Source organism: Motacilla alba, chromosome 9 (genome assembly GCF_015832195.1).
Source record: "Motacilla alba alba isolate MOTALB_02 chromosome 9, Motacilla_alba_V1.0_pri, whole genome shotgun sequence".
Taxonomy (NCBI): domain Eukaryota; kingdom Metazoa; phylum Chordata; class Aves; order Passeriformes; family Motacillidae; genus Motacilla; species Motacilla alba.
This window is the reverse complement of record NC_052024.1, coordinates 21,503,630-21,527,119: the sequence shown is the minus strand read 5'-3', so window position 1 is coordinate 21,527,119 and position 23,490 is coordinate 21,503,630. Positions and strand designations below refer to the sequence as shown.

The 23,490-nt window shown below is 43.2% G+C and overlaps 1 protein-coding gene across 1 annotated transcript; it reads left to right on the top strand.

The window, feature by feature from the left end:
• The first annotated feature begins 5,930 nt into the window (after positions 1–5,930).
• Positions 5,931–22,369, top strand: SEC62 (SEC62 homolog, preprotein translocation factor). The gene is made up of 8 exons (XM_038146117.1): positions 5,931–6,049; positions 13,798–13,906; positions 14,281–14,386; positions 15,433–15,643; positions 17,309–17,401; positions 19,380–19,440; positions 19,749–19,868; positions 20,411–22,369. The coding sequence occupies exons 1-8, from the start codon at positions 6,014–6,016 to the stop codon at positions 20,875–20,877; spliced, it is 1,203 nt and encodes a 400-aa protein (XP_038002045.1). The 5' UTR covers positions 5,931–6,013; the 3' UTR covers positions 20,878–22,369.
• Positions 22,370–23,490: the final 1,121 nt, after the last annotated feature.

Here is a 23,490-nt window from a genome sequence, read left to right as displayed (position 1 = left end):
TCCTAAATAACAGATTTAGGAAAGTCCTGAAGAGGAAGAAATGGTTTGTCTTTCCTACAACAACCTGGGTTTCTGGTCTCATTTAGGTTGCAGATGATGATGATGTAGAATACAAACTCACAAAACTCACATGGAGCTAAATAGATAATTCTCTGGTCAATTTCCCAGGTGAAGAATCTCTGAAAAATTCTATAATATTACAAAAGTCACGCAAAATTCTCACCAGGTCCAAGTCAGGCAGTCATTTTAATTCGGCATACAAACAAAAGAACAGGCACATAGGTTCACAAGGTGATGGTATTTCAAACTGACCCATACCCATGCCACCAGCTACTTTACAAAACATTACATTACAAGGCTTTATACAATTGTGATTCTGCCACAGAACAGTTTTCAGGATGTTAAATTATCCTTTGAGTATGAAACAGAAAAAATAACCCGCTCTGGTTTTTAAAATCCCTCTAGTTTTTAAACTCTCTAGGAATTTATTGTATTTTCAACTTTCCAATTACCCTCATACAATGTTGATTTGTTGTGCAGTGTTTTGAGTCACCTTCAACATCAGAAATTTTACATTAAATCATCCAAAACTAGATACAGCTCTTGTTTTGCTATCTTGCCATGGTAATGTTCTACCTAAGCCCTTTATTATTCACTGGAAAATAACAAGTCTACTTTATGAGGCTGAGTGTTCATAGAATTTCAGAATGGTTTGAGTTGGAAGGGACCTTAAAATCATCCAGTTCCAAACCCCTGTGTTCATCAGGGTTCAGCTGCCTCTGATGGTTGGTTTTGATTAGCTCTTCATGCTATAATAAATAGCTGTAGCTTTATTGCTATGGCAATTTCAGCATAATAATATATGTTATATTGAGAGAAAAGCTCACCTCTCCTTTCTCATTTGTTTGGGCTTTGGGGGGTTATTGCAGATGCCAGGCTCCTTTCTTTCTTTGGGAAGGCTTTGCTCCTCCTATCACCTGTACTGGGGCCACAGGAACTGCTCTGTTGATTTGGCCCTCATGCTGTCCTTTCCTTTGTCCCATTCCCAAGTCTGTTTTTTTCCAGACAGACATTAGTTCTGCTACTATCCCCACACTCTTCTTGAACCATTCATTTCCCTGTGGGTAAGGATGCAAATCTTCAATTCAGCCCAGAGTAAAGAAGAACCTGTTGTCTATGTTGTATGGAGAATGATGCAGTATTTTTCCCTACAGCACACCAAAGGCTTGAATAGACATTTTGATTTATCAAAATTTAAAAACCAAATATAGCACCTGTGTGTGTCAATTACTGACATACAGCTCAACCAACCAGAATGGCAAAACAGAAAAAGCACCACTGACCATGGAAAAAAAAAGAAAGCACCAAACCAACCTGGTTCTTTGCTGCAGCCTTGGCTCATCAGCCAGTCTTTGCTGATTATCTTTCTGTTCCAAGGTTCCAACAGCTTTGCTGGAGCAGCACTGTGCAGCTGGGATTTGTGGGACTCCAGCAGTCCCAGAACACTCTGCAGTGGAAAATGGTCAGTAAAGCACTCCCTGGCCTCTAGTTCAACCTGTTAAATGGAGGGATGTAAACTCAAGACTTGCATCCTTACATTAAAAATATTTTTAACTCAAACACTTGCAATCATAACAACAAATGTATGATTTTATAAAACAATAACAGGTAGTTTTTTTTAGGCTATACCTTAAATATTGTAATTCTTATCCTCTCCTCCTGCCCACTGGCAAAACCAGAGACATAAGCAAAACCTCAGCTGGTTCTTCCAGAAAATGTATTGATGTATTTTTCATTTATGTGTCCATGTACATCCTCACTGACTCCAGCATGATTGACAGTGGTCTTTAGAAAGAGCTGATGTGCCAGCCCATATCAGGAGAGACATATCCAGTTACTCACCAGTTACTTTTTTGAAGAAATTATATTCTTACAGTGAACAAAGCTGATATTAGAAATAGGTGCAAATTACAGAACCAGAGAAATTACTTTTTAGTTCAATTAAAATTTTTGTCAGTTATATGTACCTAATAATTCTGGGTTGTATAGAAAGGAACTTGCGAGAGTGGAAGTATTTAAGAACTTTCTTAGTGAAAGATAATTATGGAGATTTGTCTAATAAACCTTTGTTGTTCTGCTAAATTAAAAACTAAGTGGCTAACTAAATATTTATAAGCTTTTGAGATGAAAGTGACTCAGGATATGTCTACATTGGAATATGTTTCTGAGTTATGACTCATGTATTTGTGGGTGGATTTTATCTGAACCTTTCTTGACAGTATGTGATGCTGTGCAGTACAAGGCTCATATTCTTTATATTCTGAGCCCATTCAGTGTTGAAGCTGACTGGATGAAAAGGAGGGTCACTCCAGAGCCTGCAGCATGCTACCATCTGTAGATAATCAGAGAAATGGCTCCTAACAGATTGCTAGGGAATTTCCTCCCTTCCCTTCCCTTCCCTTCCCTTCCCTTCCCTTCCCTTCCCTTCCCTTCCCTTCCCTTCCCTTCCCTTCCCTTCCCTTCCCTTCCCTTCCCTTCCCTTCCCATGTGCATTCTCCCCTCTGTCCCTCAAATCCTTAAGGATTATCTATGTGTCCAGAGGAGACGTTTCTTGCAAGTTTATTTGTTCAGAACTGACACTTGCTTTGACTTTGAATGTCTCTCCAGCCTGCTTTGCAGAAGGCCCTGTAATTAGTGACATGCTTGCCAGTAATTCCATTGCCAGCACATGGCCTTGTCTTTCTGGTGTAGCTGTAGCTGTGGTTCTGGATCCAGGATGATTGAACCCGAAGCAATCAAATATAGCACAAAGGCCAAAAAATTGACAGAAGCAAATATAAGGGTATAAGAAAATGTGTACCACAAAGAGTAAAACACCACCTAACCTCAGACAAACAGAGGTGATTTCTATATTTAATGGTAGCTCATTAAGTATTTCTGTTCCATCAATGTATCCAGCTGGTTTTTGAGCCAAGCTTCCAGCATCCATGCTGCTGTATTAGATCACACAGCTGGGGTAAAGAAGAGGGAAAAGAAGTTAATGAAATGCTGTTGGTTTGGCTTCAGTTGAAAGAGGAAACCACTCCACTTGTATGCAACATCCTTCTCAACAGTAATTCTGAATCTACAATCATCACAATGGCAGTTGGCTTTTCATGGGCTGAGTGTTCACTGCCTGGTTCTGCAATGCTTCTTTTTGCAGCCTGCCCCACAGCTGACAGACACTAACCTTAAAAACAAGCTGTATGAACCTTCACTTCCACTCCATAGCTTTCTTGGAATTCAGCCACCTGCTTCTCTCCTGCTCTGCCATTCTGATGACTGAGAATAAACTTGTTCCATGTGTGACTCAGTTGTGATCTGCTCTGTACTCCAGAATTCACCATCCAGAGCCTTACTCGTTCCCTTGCCCATTTTTCATCCCTCAGTCCTTTCTTAGAGATCTGCTTGAAGTGGTGGTTTTGCTCCCTGTGCTGCTCCATGCCCAACTGTCCTGGGAAGAGCTCCTGCAATTTAGTGCTTCACAAAGATGAATTAATATTTCTGTAGGAAAAAGAAAAAAAATGCATTAACCAGATATCCAAGGTGTTTTTCTGGCAGCAAGCAGTTTGATGTACTGCAGATAACATACCATGCCAAAAAAAAAATCCTGCAAAATGAAGAGCTGAGCATTAAAGGTGGGTTTGTGAATCAGCAACAGATTCAAATAGACAGAGGGCATAGGGGAGTAAGACCTAAGACCTTAAAAGAGCCCAAGAGTATGAGAGATGATGACCCATCAGGTGATCGCACCCTTCAGGAGCATGGAGAGTTTCACAGCTAAGGCTCTGCTAGTGCCTGTGCAGGGAGAGCAGAGGGGTCAGAGCTGCACCATGGCAAAGCCCTTACTGCAGCCATGGTGCAGTATTATTAGCATCTGTAAGTTACAGATGGCTGGAACTTCTTCTGCAAGAAAGCCTCCATGTCAGATGTGCTCTTATGTTACTGTAAGTCAAGCACATGAAATCACTGTTAAAATTATTGCCAACTTAAAGCATGTATTTTTTAATAAATGCAGTCTGCCTGCTTTTTACGAGGCATTGTTTTATTGTAACCATAAAAACTTCAATTCCCTCTACCTAGAAGTTCATCTTTTGAATTACACTTTTCTAGTTCACTTACTCTGCAGTCAGTCAGCTTAATTTGTAACTTGTATAGATTTTCTGCCCAGCAACAGCAAAAGGAAAACATTCAACAGAAAAAGATGTCGTACCAGAAAGAGCACAAAACCTGGCACTGAAACTGAGGGGCAAATATGCTGCTGGAAGCTTTTTAAGGTTCTTAGTTGCTCAGTTTTCAATCTGAGAGTTCCAAATCATAGGAACAGAAAGGGGCAACAAGATTTGAGGGGACTGGACAAGACAATGCAGCCTTGCACATACTTTTCCATCCCAAAGTGCCAGGGTGTGGTTTGGAAACACAGAGCCAGGATAAATGATTTTACGCTTTGCTAACTCCAGTGACCTCATAGCACAAGTATGTGGGACAACCTCTGGCAAAAGGCCCTTCTGCTTTATATAGGTTGCTTTCTGAATCTAATTCTGTAAGTACATAGGGTCTCAGTAATGAGTTTGTTTAAATAAGTACCAGTTAACAAAGGTGCTGTATTGAGCATCTTTAAGGCCTTACATCCTATTTCAGTGTATCAAAACTTAAAACAGACTTTTACAGCCAGAGCTGGAGCAAGGTCAAGGGCTGAGCGGGAAGAGGGGCTGAGGGGCTCTCAGTGGTGCCCTGTGACAGGACAAGGAGCAATGGCCATAAAGTAAAACACAAGAAGTTCCACCCCAACATGAAGGTGGAAGAGCACTCGAACAGGCTGTCCGGGTAGTTTGTGGAGTCTCCCTCTGTAGAGACATTTCAAACTCACCTGGACACGTTCCTGTGTCACCTGCTCTGGGTGACCGTGCCTTGGCAGGGGATTTGGACTGGATGATCTCCAGAGTCCCTTTCGGCTCTAACAATCCTGTGATTCTGAGGAGGGAGGGCGCTGAGGGGGGGTCGGTGAGGGGCTGAGGAACCGAGGCGAGGTGGTGAGGGCTGAGGGGCTGAGGCGGGATCAGGGCTGGGGGAGGCGCTGAGGCGGCATGAAGAGAATGAGGGACCGAGGCGGGATGGAGGGGACTGAGGTACCGAGGTGCGATGAAGCGTTGAGGGGAGAGGGGTGAACCATGACGGGTCGGGGAGGGACCGAGGAGGGTCGCTGAGGGGCGAAGGGATGGAGAGGGCACTACGAGGGACCGAGTCGTGTCGCTGAGGCACTGAGGGATGGAGAGGGCAATGTGAGGGACCCAGGCGGGTCGCTGAGGGGCGGAGGGATGGAGAGGGCACTATGAGGGACCGAGGCGAGGCGCTGAGGGGCGGAGAGGGCACTATGAGGGACCGAGGCGGGTCGCTGAGGGGCGAAGGGATGGAGAGGGCAAGGTGAGGGACGGAGCCGGGTCGCTGAGGCGCTGAGGGATGGAGAGGGCACTATGAGGGACCCAGGCGAGTCGCTGAGGTGCTGAGGGACGGAGGGCATGGTGAGGGACCCAGGCGAGTGGCTGAGGGGCGAAGGGATGGAGAGGGCAAGGTGAGGGACGGAGCCGGGTCGCTGAGGCGCTGAGGGATGGAGAGGGCACTATGAGGGACCCAGGCGAGTCGCTGAGGTGCTGAGGGACGGAGGGCATGGTGAGGGACCCAGGCGAGTGGCTGAGGGGCGAAGGGATGGAGAGGGCGCCATGAGGGACCGAGGCGGGTCGCTGAGGGACGGAGAGGGCACTAGGAGGGACCGAGTCGTGTCGCTGAGGCGCTGAGGGATGGAGAGGGCACCATGAGGGACCCAGGCGGGTCGCTGAGGCGCTGAGGGACGGTGATGGGCGGAGGCGCTGCGGGCGCGCCCCCTTCCCGCCCCTCCGCTCGCTCCCGCCACCTCTCGCGAGGCCGCCGCCCCCCCCCCCCCCCGCGCGTCACCGGCGGAGCGGACGGGGACAACATGGCGGAGCGGCGGAGGCACAGGAAGCGCGTCCAGGTACCCGAGACTCCCCCTCCTCTCTATCCCTCCCTCCTCGCCCGGTGGCTCCCCCTCTCCGTGCTTAGAGCGGCTTCCCCCGCGGCCTTCCCGCCCGACGCTGTTGCGAGGTGGCGGCTGCGGGCGGCCCGCGTTGAGAGCGCCCCAGTCTCGGGGCACCGGGAGCCCCTCAGGTCGGGGCCGGAGCCCGGGCTGGCAGGCTCTCCTCAGAATTTTCTAGCAGATTGGTAAACGCTGTGAAAACAGAATGGTGGAGCTCAAGTAGGAGCGTTTCAGGGCTGAGGGGCAGCCAGCGGGGCCCCCCGGCGCATCAGAGGCGCCCCCGCTTCATCCCCGTGGGCTCTGCGCCCTCAGAAGTTCTTCGTCTCTCCGTGTCCTAAAAATGACATTTGGAGCTGTTCCCCATTTTTAATCGCCGTGTTATACTCAGAATCTCCCCGGTTATCAGTGTCGAACAATAGCTTAGTGCGGGTAACACCAAAACACCCGGGAGCTGCACCTTCACCCAGCGTGTCCGGCCCGGGATCGTAAGCAGAAGATGTGGGACAGATGGTAAAAGCATCTGAAAAGCAAACGTGCCCCAGCCAGGAAATGATGCGGGAAGGAAAGGAAATTTGTGTCTGGAAAACATAAACAAACAGGCACGCCTATAAATAGACCTAATCAGCTTTGAGATCGTGTTAAAATGTAGTGATAATTGTGTGGTGGCACTGAGAGGCAAACTGAGGGCTCCTTTGTTGTTTTCACTTACCTGGGAGCCTGGTATGTCGAGGTGTAATTTTTACAGGGAGTTTTGCAGGGTTTTTAATGCACGTTTTGGGCGTACTTACAGTATCAGTGACCACAACACTCGTTACTGTTATGTGTTATCAACACTCGGCCTAAATAGTGTTTGTATGGGGTTTATTGCTGTAAGAACAGATAATATTCACGGGAGAGATCACAGAGCCATTCAACAATGCATGCTTCATAAGTCACCCTTCTGCTTGGCTGCCCTCTCCTTTCTCAGCCTTCCCTTTCCCAGCCCACTTTCCCTTCCCCCAGGAAGATGGAGATCTGCCTATACCTGAAAAGGATCCTTTTTTCCCTTTAGTTCCAATTAGCGAGGCAGGGGGAGAAATGCAAGGAGTCATTAATCAAAATCTTGTTGAACGAGCCTTATCCATCACAGCATTCCATGAATTATTGCAAAACATCACAGAATTGTTCTCTTTTTAAGATTTTTATAGGCTGGCCCTTTCCAAGGATGACAACAGCTCAATAAAGCACCCATCAAATCAAATCCAAACATAATTTAATGTTTCTATAACACCCAAGGCTGTGGTCTTGCAGGCAGTTAAGCACATACTTAATTTCCAGCCTGTTAGCAGTAAAAGTATTTCCCAGATTGTTAGTAATTAAATCGGTGGCTGGGTTTTAAAACTTAAGGTCATTGCCTAAATTTGTGATATAATTATGCAAATAAATGTGTATGATCATAGGTTCCTAGTGTAGGTCAACAGCAATGGGAAGACAAGACAGTGGACAAAGAGTACTGGTGGATGCCCAAGGGGTGTTCTTAATTGGTCAGTGAATAAAACAACTCATCTTTTTCTTGGTAGTGGGTTTTGGATTTCATTTTTCTTAAGCTTTTTGAACTTTACTGGCATATTTGCAGTATGATTATCACGTTTTTCAGGCTCATGCTGCAAGTGTCTTCTTTTAAAATCAAGTGTGGGATTTTTATTCGTAGGTGCTTCAAGTGTTTTAGCAGTGTGTACTTAATTTAAGGTGATTATTTATTGTACTGCACACAAATCTGACATCAGAATATGCTGTATTTCTTGACAGGAGTGAGGTTCTTGGGAAAAGTTGGTGTTTTTAGCTGTGGATGAGGCTGATGCAATGAAGCTCAATTAGCAAAACCACGGGTGCAGAACCTGGGTTTGGAATGAATTTTTGTAGGATTTTATGCTTGCCATCAAGATTAAAATCATGGTAGTCATGTCAGCTGGACATGAAAAAAGGCTCAGAAATAGTTCAAAGCTCTGTCTAGCCTGCTCCGTGTTTCCATCGGAAGCAGTCCCAGGAAGGATGTGTTTCATGGAATGCACTTTCATCAAAAGACACATTGCCCAGTGTGTGCTGCATAGCTTGGACTCTTCCTCTGAAAGTTCCAAAAGTTGCAAGAATTTTAACTTCAGAAGTTTGAACAAGGGTGTTTCAGAGGTAAAATTCTCGAAGTGTCATTCCTGGTGGTAATTGAGCTGTAATCAACACGGAGATTAATTCAGACATGCAGTAGTGACGGGAGGCTGCTCTGTAGGATGCAGATTGCTTACCCAGTGGCTCCCACGTGATTCACATGTCTGAAATCAAGAATGCTCGCTGTGCATAAAGGACTTACTGACAGAAAAACAACATATGTTGTCTAATGGCTAGTTTAATCTTTTTGTTTTAGACAAAATACATCTCAAAAGATGGGTGATGCCTTTGAATGCCTGTTACTCCAGCAACCTGATCAAAGCTACCTCATGTCTTGGAACTATATTTTTTTCCATATGTGTCCTGAAATATTCACTTAACCACAAAATGTTCAGTGTTGTTTCCTCTGGGCCGGGTAACACGTGGCACTGTGCTGGCAGCTCTGCAGTGTGACTGTTCAACAGGCATTAAGTTTTCATTACCTTGGCTGCATTCCACGTGCACAGTTTTAGTCTGGCCCTGTCAGGTTTTGGGCTGATCTTTGCGTTGGGATTACCAGCGCTTCACGCCGCACCTTGTTGCTATGTCCTGCACTCCAGAAATGTTAATGCACATAAATACTGCTCCTGAAAAGAGAGAAAACAGCTCCTGGGCACTTCATGGGTCAATGTCTCACTGCAAATTGATGGCTGAGGTGGCATCAGTGCCATTAATGACAGGTACTTTCCTTGTTGACTTTTTTCCTTTGATTCAAGTTCTGAGATTCTCCTGATGAAGGACATCTACTAATCATTAACTGTTGTAGCCTACAGCTGGGTCCGGTTATGGTTTGGGTTCTGCTGGAAAGAAAATGCACAGCTGCACTGCTGCTCCCGTGCTGCAGTTTTGTGTGAATGACTCTGAAAAGGATCTGCAGAAAGGACAATGCAATGGTTTTCCAGTAACATATATTTTACTCCAGCTTGGTCATTTGGCTTTATTTTCTTCATAAATTCTAGTAGAGATGAGTGGGATGATAACGAAGGAGACTGGTTAAATTATGTCTTTGAAAGCTGAGTGGTATCAGCTGATAGAGGAGGAAGAAACAAAGATCAAGGGGGCAAAAAAAGGTTGAAAAATAGGAATGAAAAGTAGCAGCCTGAGTTGTCATTGAAACAAGAATCAGTCTTTTGGAAATCTTGAGTTACATTTTTGGAGGTGGGAAGGGAAAAAGTCAGAACAGCTGGCCTGGGGTTGGAAGGGGACTGAAGCTGGTGTGTTTTGGCTTCAAAACACTGTACATTGCTCCTTGGATCTGTTTTAGAACTCTGTATGTTTACAGAGTTCTGTATGTTTTGCTCTAAAAAATTAGCAGTGGTTAAAAAGAAAGAGGGAAGAAAACAGATACTTCTGTTTTCATAGGATACGGACTGCAAAACATCTGCTAATCTTTTTCTGTAAAGAAAAGTTAATGTTTTGTGGCCAGCACATGGCCACGTTAATCCAGAAGAACTGGTTTCTCCACATGGCTCTGCCACAGTTTCTTTTAAGAGACCTGGGGCAGTCCTTGTGCTGGTCATCAGTGCAGGAGTCGGGCAAGTTTGTGTTTGTTAGTCACTGAGGAAATTGGGGTGTCCTAAGAGCAAGTTCGAACACCCTGGTGTGTTTGTTTCCCCCTCCCCACTCCAGTCATGCCAATTTCTGTGCTTTCCCTTGGTCTATGGCACGTTGGTTTATTTTAGGCAAAGTACAAATAGCAGCAGCACCAGTACCCTGCCCCAGAACATCCACTCTGGGATCCTGACAGTCAACTGGGAAGGGAAAAAGAGAATCCTGCAGCTCAGCCCAAGCTGTGATGTGCACATCACGAGGAGAGGAGAGGAGAGGAGAGGAGAGGAGAGGAGAGGAGAGGAGAGGAGAGGAGAGGAGAGGAGAGGAGAGGAGAGGAGAGGAGAGGAGAGGGAGAGGAGAGGAGAGGAGAGGAGAGGAGAGGAGAGGAGAGGAGAGGAGAGGAGAGGAGAGGAGAGGAGAGGAGAGGAGAGGAGAGGAGAGGAGAGGAGAGGAGAGGAGAGGAGAGGAGAGGAGAGGAGAGGAGAGGAGAGAAGAGAAGAGAAGAGAAGAGAAGAGAAGAGAAGAGAAGAGAAGAGAAGAGAAGAGAAGAGAAGAGAAGAGAAGAGAAGAGAAGAGAAGAGAAGAGAAGAGAAGAGAAGAGTAGGCTGGTGCAGTTGTAGAGTCTTGATAATGAGGTGTGTGGAATGGAATCTGGGCTGACACAGTGTCATTTTTGATGTAGCCTCTCAGCCTGAAAAGCAGGCACCACATGATAAATGTGCTTAAATTTCTTCTTTTTCTTATCTGAAAACTGTGTCAGCTATTAGGCTTCAGCAGTCTGCTTTGAGGGATGGTGTTCTGAAAATCAAAGAGCAAAGAAATCAACTGGATATTGTTTCATTGAAATAATTTTGATGACCCTTTGGAAGCAGAGGAGCATAAATCCTTGTAATGCATTTGGCTGCACATGGAATAACTTGTCTTGCTAGTGACACCCATCCTTTACTCCCTTCTGATTTTCCAGAAACCCTGTTTGTGTTACCGGGTTGTGGAAGGAAATTGGCCTGTCTTGGGTCATACCTGTCTTCTTGCAACTGTGACGCGAAGAGGGAATAAAATGAGTGCAGATTTCAAAGCAGAAATGTGCTCTGCCCTTTTGTCATCCACTGAGTGTCCCAGGAGTAGGAAAACCTGAATAAGCCATGCTTGGGTAGAGCTGAGGGGGAGAATTCAGTGGCTCAGTTCAGGTGTTATTGTGGTGTGTTCAGGCCTCTCTGGTGCTGCAGTCCCAGCTGGGGGTTGCATTAACTGGGAGCTGCATCCGTGCATTGAAGTGCAGAAGGGACTGTGCTGTGCTTTGATCTGGGAGATGATGGTAAGTTTGATTAGGACTTTCCCTTCACTTCAGTGAGTCGGGAAGGTCCATGGGTTTGATTGTCCTTTTATGAATTCATATAGGACAGAATTGTGATGGAGAATTATTCTTAAAAATTTAAAATGTCTTTGCATTTCTAGCAAGTCACTAGGCTGAGGACTGCTTTTCCTGTCAGTAGGTGGAGTACTGTCTAGACAAGTAAGAAATTTGGTTTGATTTTGTTTTTAATGGCCAGAGTTTGTAAGTCACCAGGGATTGTAAATCTCTACATTTTACATGCTGTCTAGTGACAGCCTGGGCTACTTTTAAAAATGAACACAAAATTTAGTTGAACTGCAACTTTTGAAAGTTGTGCCTAGGGTAATGAACTTACCATTGCTTTGGTTGATTTCATTTATTGATGGAATATATTATTTTCTGTCAGTCATTTATTTTCACATTTTAACAGAAGCCCTGCTCTGCAAACAAAAGGATGAAAATAGGATGAAAAATAGGGATTGAATTTCAGGGGACACTTTCTCAGAATGAGCTCAGTTGAACTGTGGCAGTCTCTCTCACTGGGCAGCTTTTTTTGTTTGGGCTGGTATGAAACTGTGCCTCACAGACAAAGCAATAGAGAGAAAGGAGCAATAAAAAAAAATCTCCTGGTGCCAACCCCTGCCTGTGTAGTGCATCACATGACCCAGCAGGATCATAAATATTTTAGGAAGAAGGAGAAAAACCACCTTAGCAGAGGAATTAACACTGATGAGAATATCTGCAGTTTGTCTGTTTTACTGCCCGTCTTGTGAAGAACGTTTGCCATGTGGATTGTTCCAAATTTCATTTGCTGACAGGAATTACTAGAAAAGCTGCATTTCACACACAGTTGCTGCCTGCATTTCCCAGTCTCCTGGTGTCTTATCCCATTGGCAATGATGGGACACAGTCACTTTTTTATTTCAGTGCATTGGAACCCCTTTTGTTGCTGTTCAATTACTCTGGTACCAAATTTGGTGGCTCGGTTTGATTTACAGTTACTGTATAACTGTACCATGTAAGAGGACCTGAAACCACAAAACATAAATTATGTGCATACATGGCACTGTCAGGGAATCGTTTTCTTATCTAATGTTCAATACAGATTTTTAAAATTTAAAAATTAGGAAAATGGATTGAACCTGCAGCAGGAGGTAATATCCATTTGAGGACTGTTAGGATCATCTGGCCTAATTTGGGCACATTTTTGAAACTACCTGGTGAGTGAGCATATTTCTTTTTCATATGGAGGATTTTTTGAAAAGTCTGAGAACTAAGGGCTATGGAGTCTCGTGGTTATTTGCATACCTTGTGTCTGTATTATTCTCTTAAAATTCTCCTCAGGCAGGAAAAGCAACAGTCTCCTCTAGAAGGATACTCATTAACCAGTTGGTTTTGAAAGTTAGCTGTTGAAAATTAACAACTCTTACCATCTGAAGCTTTTATTCTGGTGTAAACACAGCTATTTCACCTTGCATTTCCATTTAACATGCAGCTTGTGATATTATGATTATACATCTTAAAAGCAGTAATGGAGGTTGTATATGTTTATTGACCTTTAGGAATATCGGGTCTTTAAAGAGACTCTGAAACTTTTATTCCTGTAAAGGTCCAATCTGGTTTGTGACTGATACAATCTATTTCTTCAGGCAGCACGAGAGGAACAGGTACAGCAGAGGCACTGCAGTGTGGAAAGCTGTCCCGTGTTTCTGTGTTACTGATCCACAAGTAGCAGCGGGCTTGGAGAATTAAACCTTAGGGATTAAAAGAATTTATGGAAAAGAATTTTGAGGAAGTTAGCATAAGTCAGTTTAATATCCCAACCTATGGGTTTTTTCAGATATGTTTTTGTGAAGCAGGACCATTAGAAAGTTCTTCCATTCCCTGCTTGCAGGTATTAGATCTTAATTTTACGTAACTGCAAATGCCCATCTCCATCCTTCTGCCTTATACAGCTCGGAGTTGTTACCTCTCTGCAAGGTGGTAAAGCACAGAATTTGTGAATGTGTGCCAACTAAGGGCTCCCTTCTCATAAAACACTGGTTTTGATGGTTCAATTTCATCCTGCTGTGCTTTCATCCTGATGTTCTGCTCTGCAGATTGGAAGAATCTCCTCAAGGGTACTCATTCTGTAGTCAAAGTGGGCAAAGAAACTTTCTAGCCAAATCTTTCAGCTTCTTTTCAACATGGTTTTCTCCTTGTCATGTGAAATCTGAGCTGCTCTGTCAGAGTGCCTACATGGCTGTCATTTCATACACACTCTTTCCTCACTCTGCTTTTTCTTGTTCCCCGCTTCACACCTGTTTCCATCCCAGCTGTGTACCTTAAGCAGCTTCCCACGTGCTGCTTTCCTCTTAGGCCTTCCTTTAGTTTGCTCTTTCTACAGATCTGCTAAAGGAGTTTGTCCTCCTTACCTTCAGTTCATCTCACTTCAGATTTGCTGCTTTTTTGCTTCCTGTAGACAGAAAGTTCTCCAGAAAAATGACTTGACCTATTTCCCCATCCTTTATATTTTATTTGTTATTTATATATTCCCGTGAAATAACGAAGACTTTGCAACATCTGATTTTTTAAGCCCAAAAGGGTGATTTTCTTATGTGTTTAAAACTGTATTAGTAACTTTTGACTTTTCCCACTGCAGGAAGTTGGTGAGCCATTCAAGGAGGAGAAGGCTGTTGCTAAATACTTGCGCTTCAACTGTCCAACCAAATCCACCAACATGATGGGCCACCGAGTTGATTATTTTATTGGTAGGGTTGCTTTTAACTGGAGAATTCTGGTTTCTTCTAACATTGCACTTGGAGGGTGGGAGAGGCTGTTTTATTTTTATTAATAGTACTTTATCTAATAAGTAGTTTGGTTTTGAAGACTTATCTAGGTATTAGGACGCCATAAAATTAATCTCACTAGCCTGGAGTAAATGCAATAAACTTTTCACTCTGTGGTTTAAAGTTGTGTGATGTCAAGAGGAATATATTTCAGAATAGTGACTACTCTTACTTGAAAGATTAAAATTATATGGAACATCACCAGAACAGACTGGTCATTGTGGTTCAAGGAATGTAGACTAAATGTTAAAAATAATGTTAATTTGAATGCATTTTAATTCATTTTTTTTCTCTAGCTTCAAAAGCTGTGGATTGCCTCCTGGATTCTAAATGGGCAAAGGCAAAGAAAGGAGAGGAGGCTCTCTTTACAACCCGAGAGTCTGTAGTTGATTACTGCAACAGGTATGACCCAGGCTACTTCTTCAGTGTCATTAATGGCTGTGGTTGTCCCGATGTCACAGTTATTTAGGAACCACTGTAACTTGGGCTTTGTGCATGCTAAAAGTTCAGGATGTATGCAAAAATAATGATTGTAATGATTTACACTGCTGTGTTGGAGGGTGGAAATGATGTAGTCTCATAATTTTTGTTCCCAGAACTCTGCCAGGCTTTCACTGCACTGCTTGGGGCAGCAAGGTGCACCAAAGGAGTTTCCTGAGTTCTGCCAATATTTGAAGTCAGCAGGGTCAGAGCTCTCAAATCTCTCTGTCCCTGCTGTCTGAGGAGCAGGATTCTCTGCTGCTCTTCCTGTTGGGAATTCGGCTGTGCTCCTTTCAAGGATGTGTCTAGTTGGTGACCACCTTAAGAATACCAAATACTGCATCCTGGTGCCCTGCTTGCCATATCTTTATATCTTTATATCTCCTACATAAACAGATAATATATACACTTGCAATAAGGTCTGTTTGTGGCTGACAGGAAGGCCAGACTTGGCACAGGTACCACAGTTTCAGCAGAGCAGTTCTGTTCATTGTGCATCAGTTACCAGAGATCTTGATGAGCTGTATGTCCACTTCCTTATTTTTGCTATGAAATACATTGACATGAACTTGAAAATAATTTTTTTTTTTGACATGAACTTGAAAATAAATATTTTTGCAGGAATTGCATTAACAGGAAAGATAATTAAATGGATCTGGTGGGTTGCTGTATCCTACATCTTGTGTGTTCATTTAAATCTGCAAAATGCTACCTCAGAAAAGTACAGTTGTTACCCAGTTTTGAACAGATGAACCAAAAAAAGCAAAGCAACGGGCAGGACATGGGATAAGTAGGTCTGGTGTGTGTAGCTGTAAATAGAGCAGATGATTGTGACCTTGCCTTTCAGTCATGCTGGTCGTTATTATGTTAGAGAGAGAATCTAGAATGGTGTCTGATAACGTAATTGAGTGTAAATGTTGTTCTTGCAGCTGCACTTAAATGAATCATCTAACTTATTTCATTTTAAGACTCCTGAAAAAACAGTTCTTTCATCGAGCGTTGAAAGTGATGAAAATGAAACCTGACAAGGATACAAAGAAAGAAAAGGAAAAAGGAAAGGCTGAGAGTGGGAAAGAAGAGGAGAAAAAGAGCAAGAAGGAAAGTGGCAAAGATGAAAAAACGAAGAAGGAGAAAGAAAAGGAAAAGAAAAAGGATGGTGAAAAAGATGAGTGTAAGAAGGTAAGTACTGTGTAAGGGAAGAGACAAACCTGTAACGAATACATACACAGATTGTTAACATTGCACTGGCTCAGGTGTTGATTATTCTAAAATACACTATGCTTTATTTTCCTGTTTTCAACTTTAAATTATGCTGCTTTTTTTTTTTTTGTTACCTTTTGAATTTGTCTTATTTTGGTCTGGATCAAAAGAGGGGCTTCAGTTGGCCTTTGTGTACCTTGTCATCTTTTAATGTGGGCTGAGTTCATCAAAAGCTGTTTCCCTGCAGTGGCAGCAGGCAGGGGGGCTGTGTACATCAGTTACCATAGAGTGACACGTGTGCATGTGACCAAACATCCAAAGCCTGCAGCTGCACCAGTGAAACAAAGCAGTTTTGCAGTGTTTGGTAACGGGAATGTTTGGAATGTCACATTTGGTATGTGGGGCCTGTGTAACAGCTTCCATGACTGCCTGCATCCTGCTTCCTTGCACTTGAGCTTCCAAGTTTAAACTACCACTGCTGTACTGTGGTTCGGGTTTGTTTTCACTCCTGATTGGTTTTATTACTTATTTATTATTAGCAGAACAGAATTTCTAACATGTTGGGAAGCTGCAGGAGAACCTTGATGGGTGAATATGGTGTTTCTTCTACATTCAGTGCTCTGAATCAGTGATAGTAGGATAGTGGTCCAAAGTTAGTCCCATTCAGACATTCATGAGTGAAATAATGGCACATCTAGTGAGAGTTGCAGTCTGTCTCCAAAGGTTTGACTGTCCAGAGAAACCTAAATGGTGAATAAAAGAATTACAAACAGGACAATCCCACTGCAGTCCCAGCCCAGTGTAAGATTACCCAGCCCCTGAGGTACTGCAAGGTGCTGATTATCAAAGTCACAAACTGCTCCATTCCTCTGTTATGAGGGGAGGTACATTATTAAATGAATGTTAATTTTTAAACTAATCATTATTTATTGAACAGATATTTAGTGGATTATATAAGCCAGTGGGTAGGAACTTGAATGAAACACAGGACAAAAACCACCAAGTTAGTTTCTCACAACGAAGTAAGCAAAGAGAAGCAAACAGGAGACAGGGAAGAGGAAGCACAAGATCCAAAAAGAGACTGAGGAGGACAAAGAATAAATGGGCAGAAACTGATTCTGCCAGGATATCCATTTGGTAAATATGGCACTAAAATAGCAAATCATTCTAACAAAGTCAGTGATGGTGAAGTGTTGTTCTCTGTTCTTGATCTCTGTACAGACTTCCTGTTAGTATCACCCAGCTTTGCTAGGCATTGATGCCACAGTGTACTCCTGAAGTCATAGTCTAGTCCTTAGACATTAAAAATGCAATTTCTCTCTACTTACAATTTTCCTTGATTTTTGAGGTACCCAGTTGATAATCAATAAGAACAGGAGGAAATAAAGTGTCTTTACTTTAAAAAAAAAAACAAAAAAGTGTGAACATGATCATAAGTTTGTGAAAAGTTACCAGATTAAATATACTAACAGATACTGTAAATTAAATAAAAATATATCGTAAAGATAATGTACAATATTAAATATAAAAATTAAAACATTGATTTTTGGTAATTTTTATTTTTAATAGTTTGTATATGTATTTTAATTATATAATATTTTTATATATATTAGCTATAGATAAAATATTTATGTTTGTCCTCAGGATGATAGCCCAGGAACACCCAAGAAAAAGGAAACTAAGAGGAAATTTAAACTTGAGCCACATGAAGACCAAGTTTTCTTGGATGGAAATGAGGTAAGATTTCTGGGTGCTTTTCAGCTTTGGGTGTCACCATGCTAGTGTCAGAAAATACTGTCCTTTACTGGATTTCTGCAAACTCCTTCTTGACACGTTGAAAGAAAAATTAATAGCAATGTGATGGCTGATCTTGGAAGCAGATTTTCAGATACTTCAAGGACAGGTTAAAGACAGGTGAATAGAGGATAGTAACTTTAAAAAAAATCCCAAAGAAAACTTCCTTACCAGTAGGTGAGGTGTTGGTGGCCATGAGGTGAAGTGTTTGTCGTCAGGGTGGATTCAGGGGCTGGTGGAGCTGACCCTGCCTGGGACAGGAGGGTGGGACAAATTCTCCTGAAGTCCCTCCAGCCCAGCTTATCCCACAGCCACTGACTGCCATGCCAAAATTGTTCTAAGCCAAACCAGCCTTCCAGGACACCGTGTTCAGTCACAGGAGGGGAAATAAAAAATACCCGCCTGGCTTTGTGATTGGAGCAGATAGACAACCCTTGGTCATTCCTGAGTGCTCATCCTAACTTTAACACTGAAATTGTGGCCTTAAATACTTCTGTGTGCTTTGCTGTTCTGGAAGACAAACACTTTAATTATTTACCAGCTCTGTAATGTACAGAGTCACATTTGTGCTTCTCAAGTTTGGGAGAAGTGGTAAGTTTTACTGCGCTGTGTTGATGCTGTGTGTGGCTGTACTGGAATCTCCCCCAGGATTCTTGTGTTCCTTTGGTTATAAAACATACATGGCAGCAAATTCTGTAAATAAATCACTTGTGCAGAAAATGTGTTTCCCCTTTGTATCTTGATTTTACCTTTCCCAGTTCTGCACTTGCTTTGCTCTGTTTCATCCCATCTCATGTGGAATCCCAGCTCTGATCCTCCCTGTTGTCTCTACATGAAGTGCCCATTCCAAATGAGGCTGCATCACAGTATCTGCAATACCACAGGATTTACTGCTTATCTTAACATCAGTTACTTCTCTGTTTATTAATGAGCTGACATTTTTTAACAACTGTAATTCACAAAAGCTTTTTTTAAGTAGTAGCTATTAGAGCCAGTTCTTGTGTGTTTGCATTAGAGCTGGGTTTTTCCCTTTCCTTCATTATTTTGCACTTAGAAATACTGGATATCACACACTTACTGCCAGTCACCATCTTCAGCTTGCTTGGGCTCCCAGAACAGCTGACTGGCAGCAGCTGCACCTGAATACAGTTAACTTTGGCACCCTGTGGGAAGCAGAATGTGAAATATTTATTGCATCACACGGAATCACCGCTGCCTCCCAGGTGCCCTTCTGGTAGTTGGTATTGACACATCTGCAGTGAGGGTTGCTGGTTTCTATAACCAGCAGCTTCTTTGCATAGTTAGAAGCTCAGATTCAAACTCCTTAGTTTGCTAAGAAAAAAATCACAGATTTTTCTAGTTCAGAAAATCCTGTACTTTACCAAGAAGTTTTTCATTTGTGGCTGAGCAGCTCAGATTCAAATGGAATCAGTTCTCACACAACATTTGGCTCTGGGAGTTGCAACTGCAGACAGAGAGCTAACAGTGCTGTGGGACAGAGGGTACAGGGCCACTGCTGTGAGCATTCCAGCTGCCTCCTTTGTTCCAGGTGTGCAGGCTCGGTGTTTTCTTTTCAAAGCTCACAGGACTTTCTGTTTCCACTTGGTGGACTTGGGAAACTTTTTATTTTTTTGCTTTTTTTTTTTGCTTCGTGCTGAACAACATTAATGAATAAAGAAACCAAAACCTCGATTCAGTGATGTTTCAGAATCTTTCATTTTCCCAGCGGTTCTGCTGTCTGTTTTCCTCAGGATTACATCACCTGTCAGTTACCCTTCCTAGGAATCACGTCCCCTTGCCCTGCCCAGGTGCTGAGCAGAAGGCTTTTTGTTCAGCAGCCTGGCAGTGAGTGTGGAGGGAGTACACGAGATGTTTATCAGAGAGCTTGTTCTGAGCGTAAACCACCTCATTTCTCTTGTAGGTCTACGTGTGGATCTATGACCCTGTTCACTTTAAAACTTTTGCCATGGGACTTGTACTTGGTAAGTCAGAGTGCACACAAGTCGTTTATTTCTGCTGCCTTAAGCTAACCAGTGAGTTGTCCAATGGGCAAATGTGGGTTATGTAAAAATATGAAACATGTCATGAGTTACACATTTCAGACCCTAGAACTTGTGTAGAATAAGACAAATCAGCTCATTTTATTCTTTAAAGTCTAAAATAGTATAGATGTTAACTGAATCTAAGGCACTACTTTGAACGAGCAGTAAGCCTGGAACCTCTGTACATGTACCAGAAAAAACTAATGATTCTTCTTCTTCTCGTGCCTCTGTCCTGCCTCCGTGCTCAGTGATTGCCGTTATAGCCGCGACCCTGTTCCCGCTCTGGCCAGCCGAGATGCGCGTCGGTGTTTATTACCTCAGCGTGGGCGCCGGCTGCTTTGTCGCCAGTATTCTGCTGCTGGCCGTCGGTGAGTGTCGGCCCGCGGGGTGTGAGAGGCGCAGCCCGGCTCTTCCCGAGCTCGGGCTGCGCGGTGCCGCCTCCCGGGACGTTCGGCCGCAGCCGGGCGGGTCCTGTGTGCGCTTCCCTGCGGCCAGCGGGTGTCACAGTTGTGCCGCGGGAAGAGAGAGAGCCCAGGCTCGTGTCACCTGTCGGTGTTCCCTGTGTAGTGCAGATTCGTTTACTGCCTGCGTTTAAACAAAAAGCGCGGAACGAACCCAGAGCTGCGCACAGAAACGTATTAAGAGGAGAGAATGGTGTCACCAGGATTTTAAAGCTTTCTGTGGCACAGGGGTTAAGAGCTAAATGAGAGATAAGATCCATGCTTAGTGGGCTGGAGGAGACATGGGAAGAACAAACTACTCCACAGAGCTATTGTGGAATGGGGGGTTCCCCCCAATATCCCGCAGTCCCTGGCTGGGGGTGGGCATTAGCAGTGAACATCTCTCACAGCGTGGTTGTGCACTGTGTGTGTCCGTAACAAAATCCAAACTCTCCCTTGTTTTCACACAGCTCGCTGTATCCTTTTCCTTATCATCTGGCTCATCACTGGAGGAAGGCATCACTTCTGGTTCCTGCCAAACCTTACAGCAGATGTGGGATTCATTGACTCCTTCAGGCCCCTGTACACGCACGAATACAAAGGACCAAAAGCAGACTTAAAGAAAGAGGAGAAAGCAGAATCCAAAAAGCAGCAAAAATACGACAGCGAGGAGAAATCAGACAGTGAGAAGAAGGAAGAGGAGGATGGAAAAACAGAAGGCACAAGGAACTCGGGAACAGACGGCTCAGGAGGAGAGCGACATTCAGACACTGACAGTGACAGGCGCGAAGATGACAGGTCCCAGCACAGTAGTGGCAATGGAAACGACTTTGAAATGATCACAAAAGAGGAACTGGAACAGCAAACAGATGAAGGGGATTGTGAGGAGGAAGAGGAGGAAGATACCGAAAGTGGGCCTTCACATGGAAAATCATAACTCACTGTGGTTTGGGACTAAGTATGTGCAAATGGTTGGATTTTCTTTGTTGGCTGATCACCAAAACATAGACCATACAGTAGCATCTTTGTTTGCTGAAATATCTGTGTTACCAAACAGTTTTATATCTAGTTCCTTCATTTTTTTTAACCATTAACTTGATTACTCGGTACTATGTTAATCATTAATATCCATTTACGGAAGTTTTATCAATTTGACAGGTTTTTTTATTGATTGACAGGTTGCCCAGATTGTCCTCAAACATACTGAAAAACATCATTTTCTGGTACTTGCATAACTGGTCAATTAGTCTAGCTTCTCAAACTCGCTTTTGTAAACCAGGTAAAAGTTGAATGACCAAATCTCAGATTATTCCTAGTTATCCTCATCTGATAGTTAGGTAAAGCCCTTCTTAGCCCACAGCCTTCTTGATATTTTCCTTGATTTTGTTTTCAAAAGATTGTGAGAACTTTCCTGAGAAAACTAGTTTTAGCAGAAGTATTTTGCTGACCGTAGAGGAGCTGGTAGTGCTGAATTTGGCTGCAGTGTTCTCTGTTTCTCCAGCCTATGTGCCAGCAACTGAGGAAATCCAAACTGGTTTTGTGCATCCGGTGCAGAGAGAGATGTCATCTCCAGCAGGTGAAGGGAGCAGCATGGTTTGGAAATGATGGCTGTTTTCTTTCTCCTGCTCCATCATAATTTAAAAACAAATGTATTCTGTACATAATTTACAAATAAAGCAAACCATTTACTTTAACTGCTACTTATTATTTAGAGATTTGATCCAGCATTCAGTTTGTATTATTGAAGCCATGTTGTGGTGTATCTATCAGAGAAATGCAAGTCGAGAGGACCTCACGGAGTATTTGTGTATGATTGGTAGCTGTTCCACAGAAGCTTTAGTTTTGTGCCAACATTCCATGTATTTGAGTAAATTGATCTTTATTAAATGAAAGCAAACACCAGAGCTGTATGGATGCCTTAATGTTAAACCTCTCTGTACTCTGGAACTGGAGTCGTTCTAAGCAGAAGAGGCAGGAGAGCGTTGGTCTGCTCGCAGAGCTGCTGGCCCAGAGCCGCTGTGAAATGACCATGAATGCTGTCTGTGAATCCCCTCCCGCTGCCTCTGGGCAGGATGGACTGCAGGTCTTGGCTGACTGAGCATGGAAGAAGTTACGACTCAGCCTCTTGCCTCCCAAGGACTTTATAGATTTGATTGTCTTCCCAGCCCACTCACAGAAGATGAGGGTAAGAGAATTTTTTTCCTATCCTAAATTGCTTCCCATCCTTCCAGCGTCGACATTTTGGATGAAGATAGCAATTTTTCAGATTGTGCAAATATATACATCATCATGGTTGCATTGATGAACAATTCATGGATATGGTGTATTTGCTTCTTAAATCCTGAATAGTTACTCCATAAGGAAACAGATAAATTGGATTACTTTTTTATTAATATAGCAAAAAAAAATTAAAGGACCCATTAACTAAACAGATTGACTCCTGGCCACTTGTGTGTTATCACTGATTGAAGAGCTGACGAAGTCCTGTTGTACCTGAGTGGGGTGTGCACAGTGTCATGGGGACAGCACTGGGGCATCACAGGGCAGCCAAGCCCTCAGCAGGATTTTAGGAAGTTGAGTGGTTTTCAGTTATTTCAAGTAGGTTTACTCCTCCAAGTGAAATAACAGGGCTGTGCTGAGCAAATCAAGTGGAAATCAAAAACTAATGTTGCCATTTGCTCCCTGTTCAGGTGGTGTGTGCCACGTGCCAGCTCTGCCCACCTGGAGAGAGGTGTCTGGGTCTCAGAATTAACCATCAGACACTTGTGCTGTCACCTTGACGGAGTTCCAGGCTCCTGCAGCCTAGAAATTAACTCCTCACTTGATCTGCTATGAACAGCTCTGATCTCTGAGCTGGGGCAAGAAAGATCTGCTCAGTGGTTAAGGAAAGAACTTTATGACTCATTACTGTAAGCTTGTTTTCCTAGAAATATTGCCCAAGTTCTTCTGAAGCATTTTGGAATAACTTGATGAAAGAAGTGGTTACAACATGCCAGTAATAGTAAAATTATGAGTGGACTCAAAATACCACGACAAACACTTCCAGTCCAAAGAGCAAATCACAAAAGGACTTGGCCACCTTTATATTTTTGTATCAGGCATTTCAAAGTTGTTCTCAATAATTTTGATTTTTAACTTTGAGAGTCTATGGTGACCTCATGAGAACAAATTAACATATATTTACTGAAGAATTATTCAAATAACTACACCTCTAAAATGTCCTTCCTGCAATAAAATTTTATAATGGTCTTACTGATATTACTCCCAGTATAATTTTCTGGGTTTTTTTCTTTGCAAGAGGATATGATTACTCCTATATATTCTTTTAAACTAAATAATTACTGGTAAAACAAAAATGAGTATTAATGCAGATCAGCATTTAGTAGAGATGTTACACTGTGCTCTGCTCTGGTACAGATACAGTAACCTCAGCTCACCTGTTGGGTTCCGGGGTCCTCAAACAGCAGATCTTTCTCTAGTGATTAACAAGTAAAAATTACTACTTGATGAACTTGCTTATTTCTCTTTCTGTGGAAAAGTTACAGTAGTG

Bases quoted from the DNA above. Each gene is read 5' to 3' on its own strand.
- SEC62 (XM_038146117.1), top strand. From the start codon at position 6,014: ATGGCGGAGCGGCGGAGGCACAGGAAGCGCGTCCAG. The intron at 6,050-13,797 runs GTACCCGAGACT...TTCCCACTGCAG, and splicing joins GGCACAGGAAGCGCGTCCAG to GAAGTTGGTGAGCCATTCAA. The intron at 19,441-19,748 runs GTAAGTCAGAGT...CTCCGTGCTCAG, and splicing joins TGCCATGGGACTTGTACTTG to TGATTGCCGTTATAGCCGCG.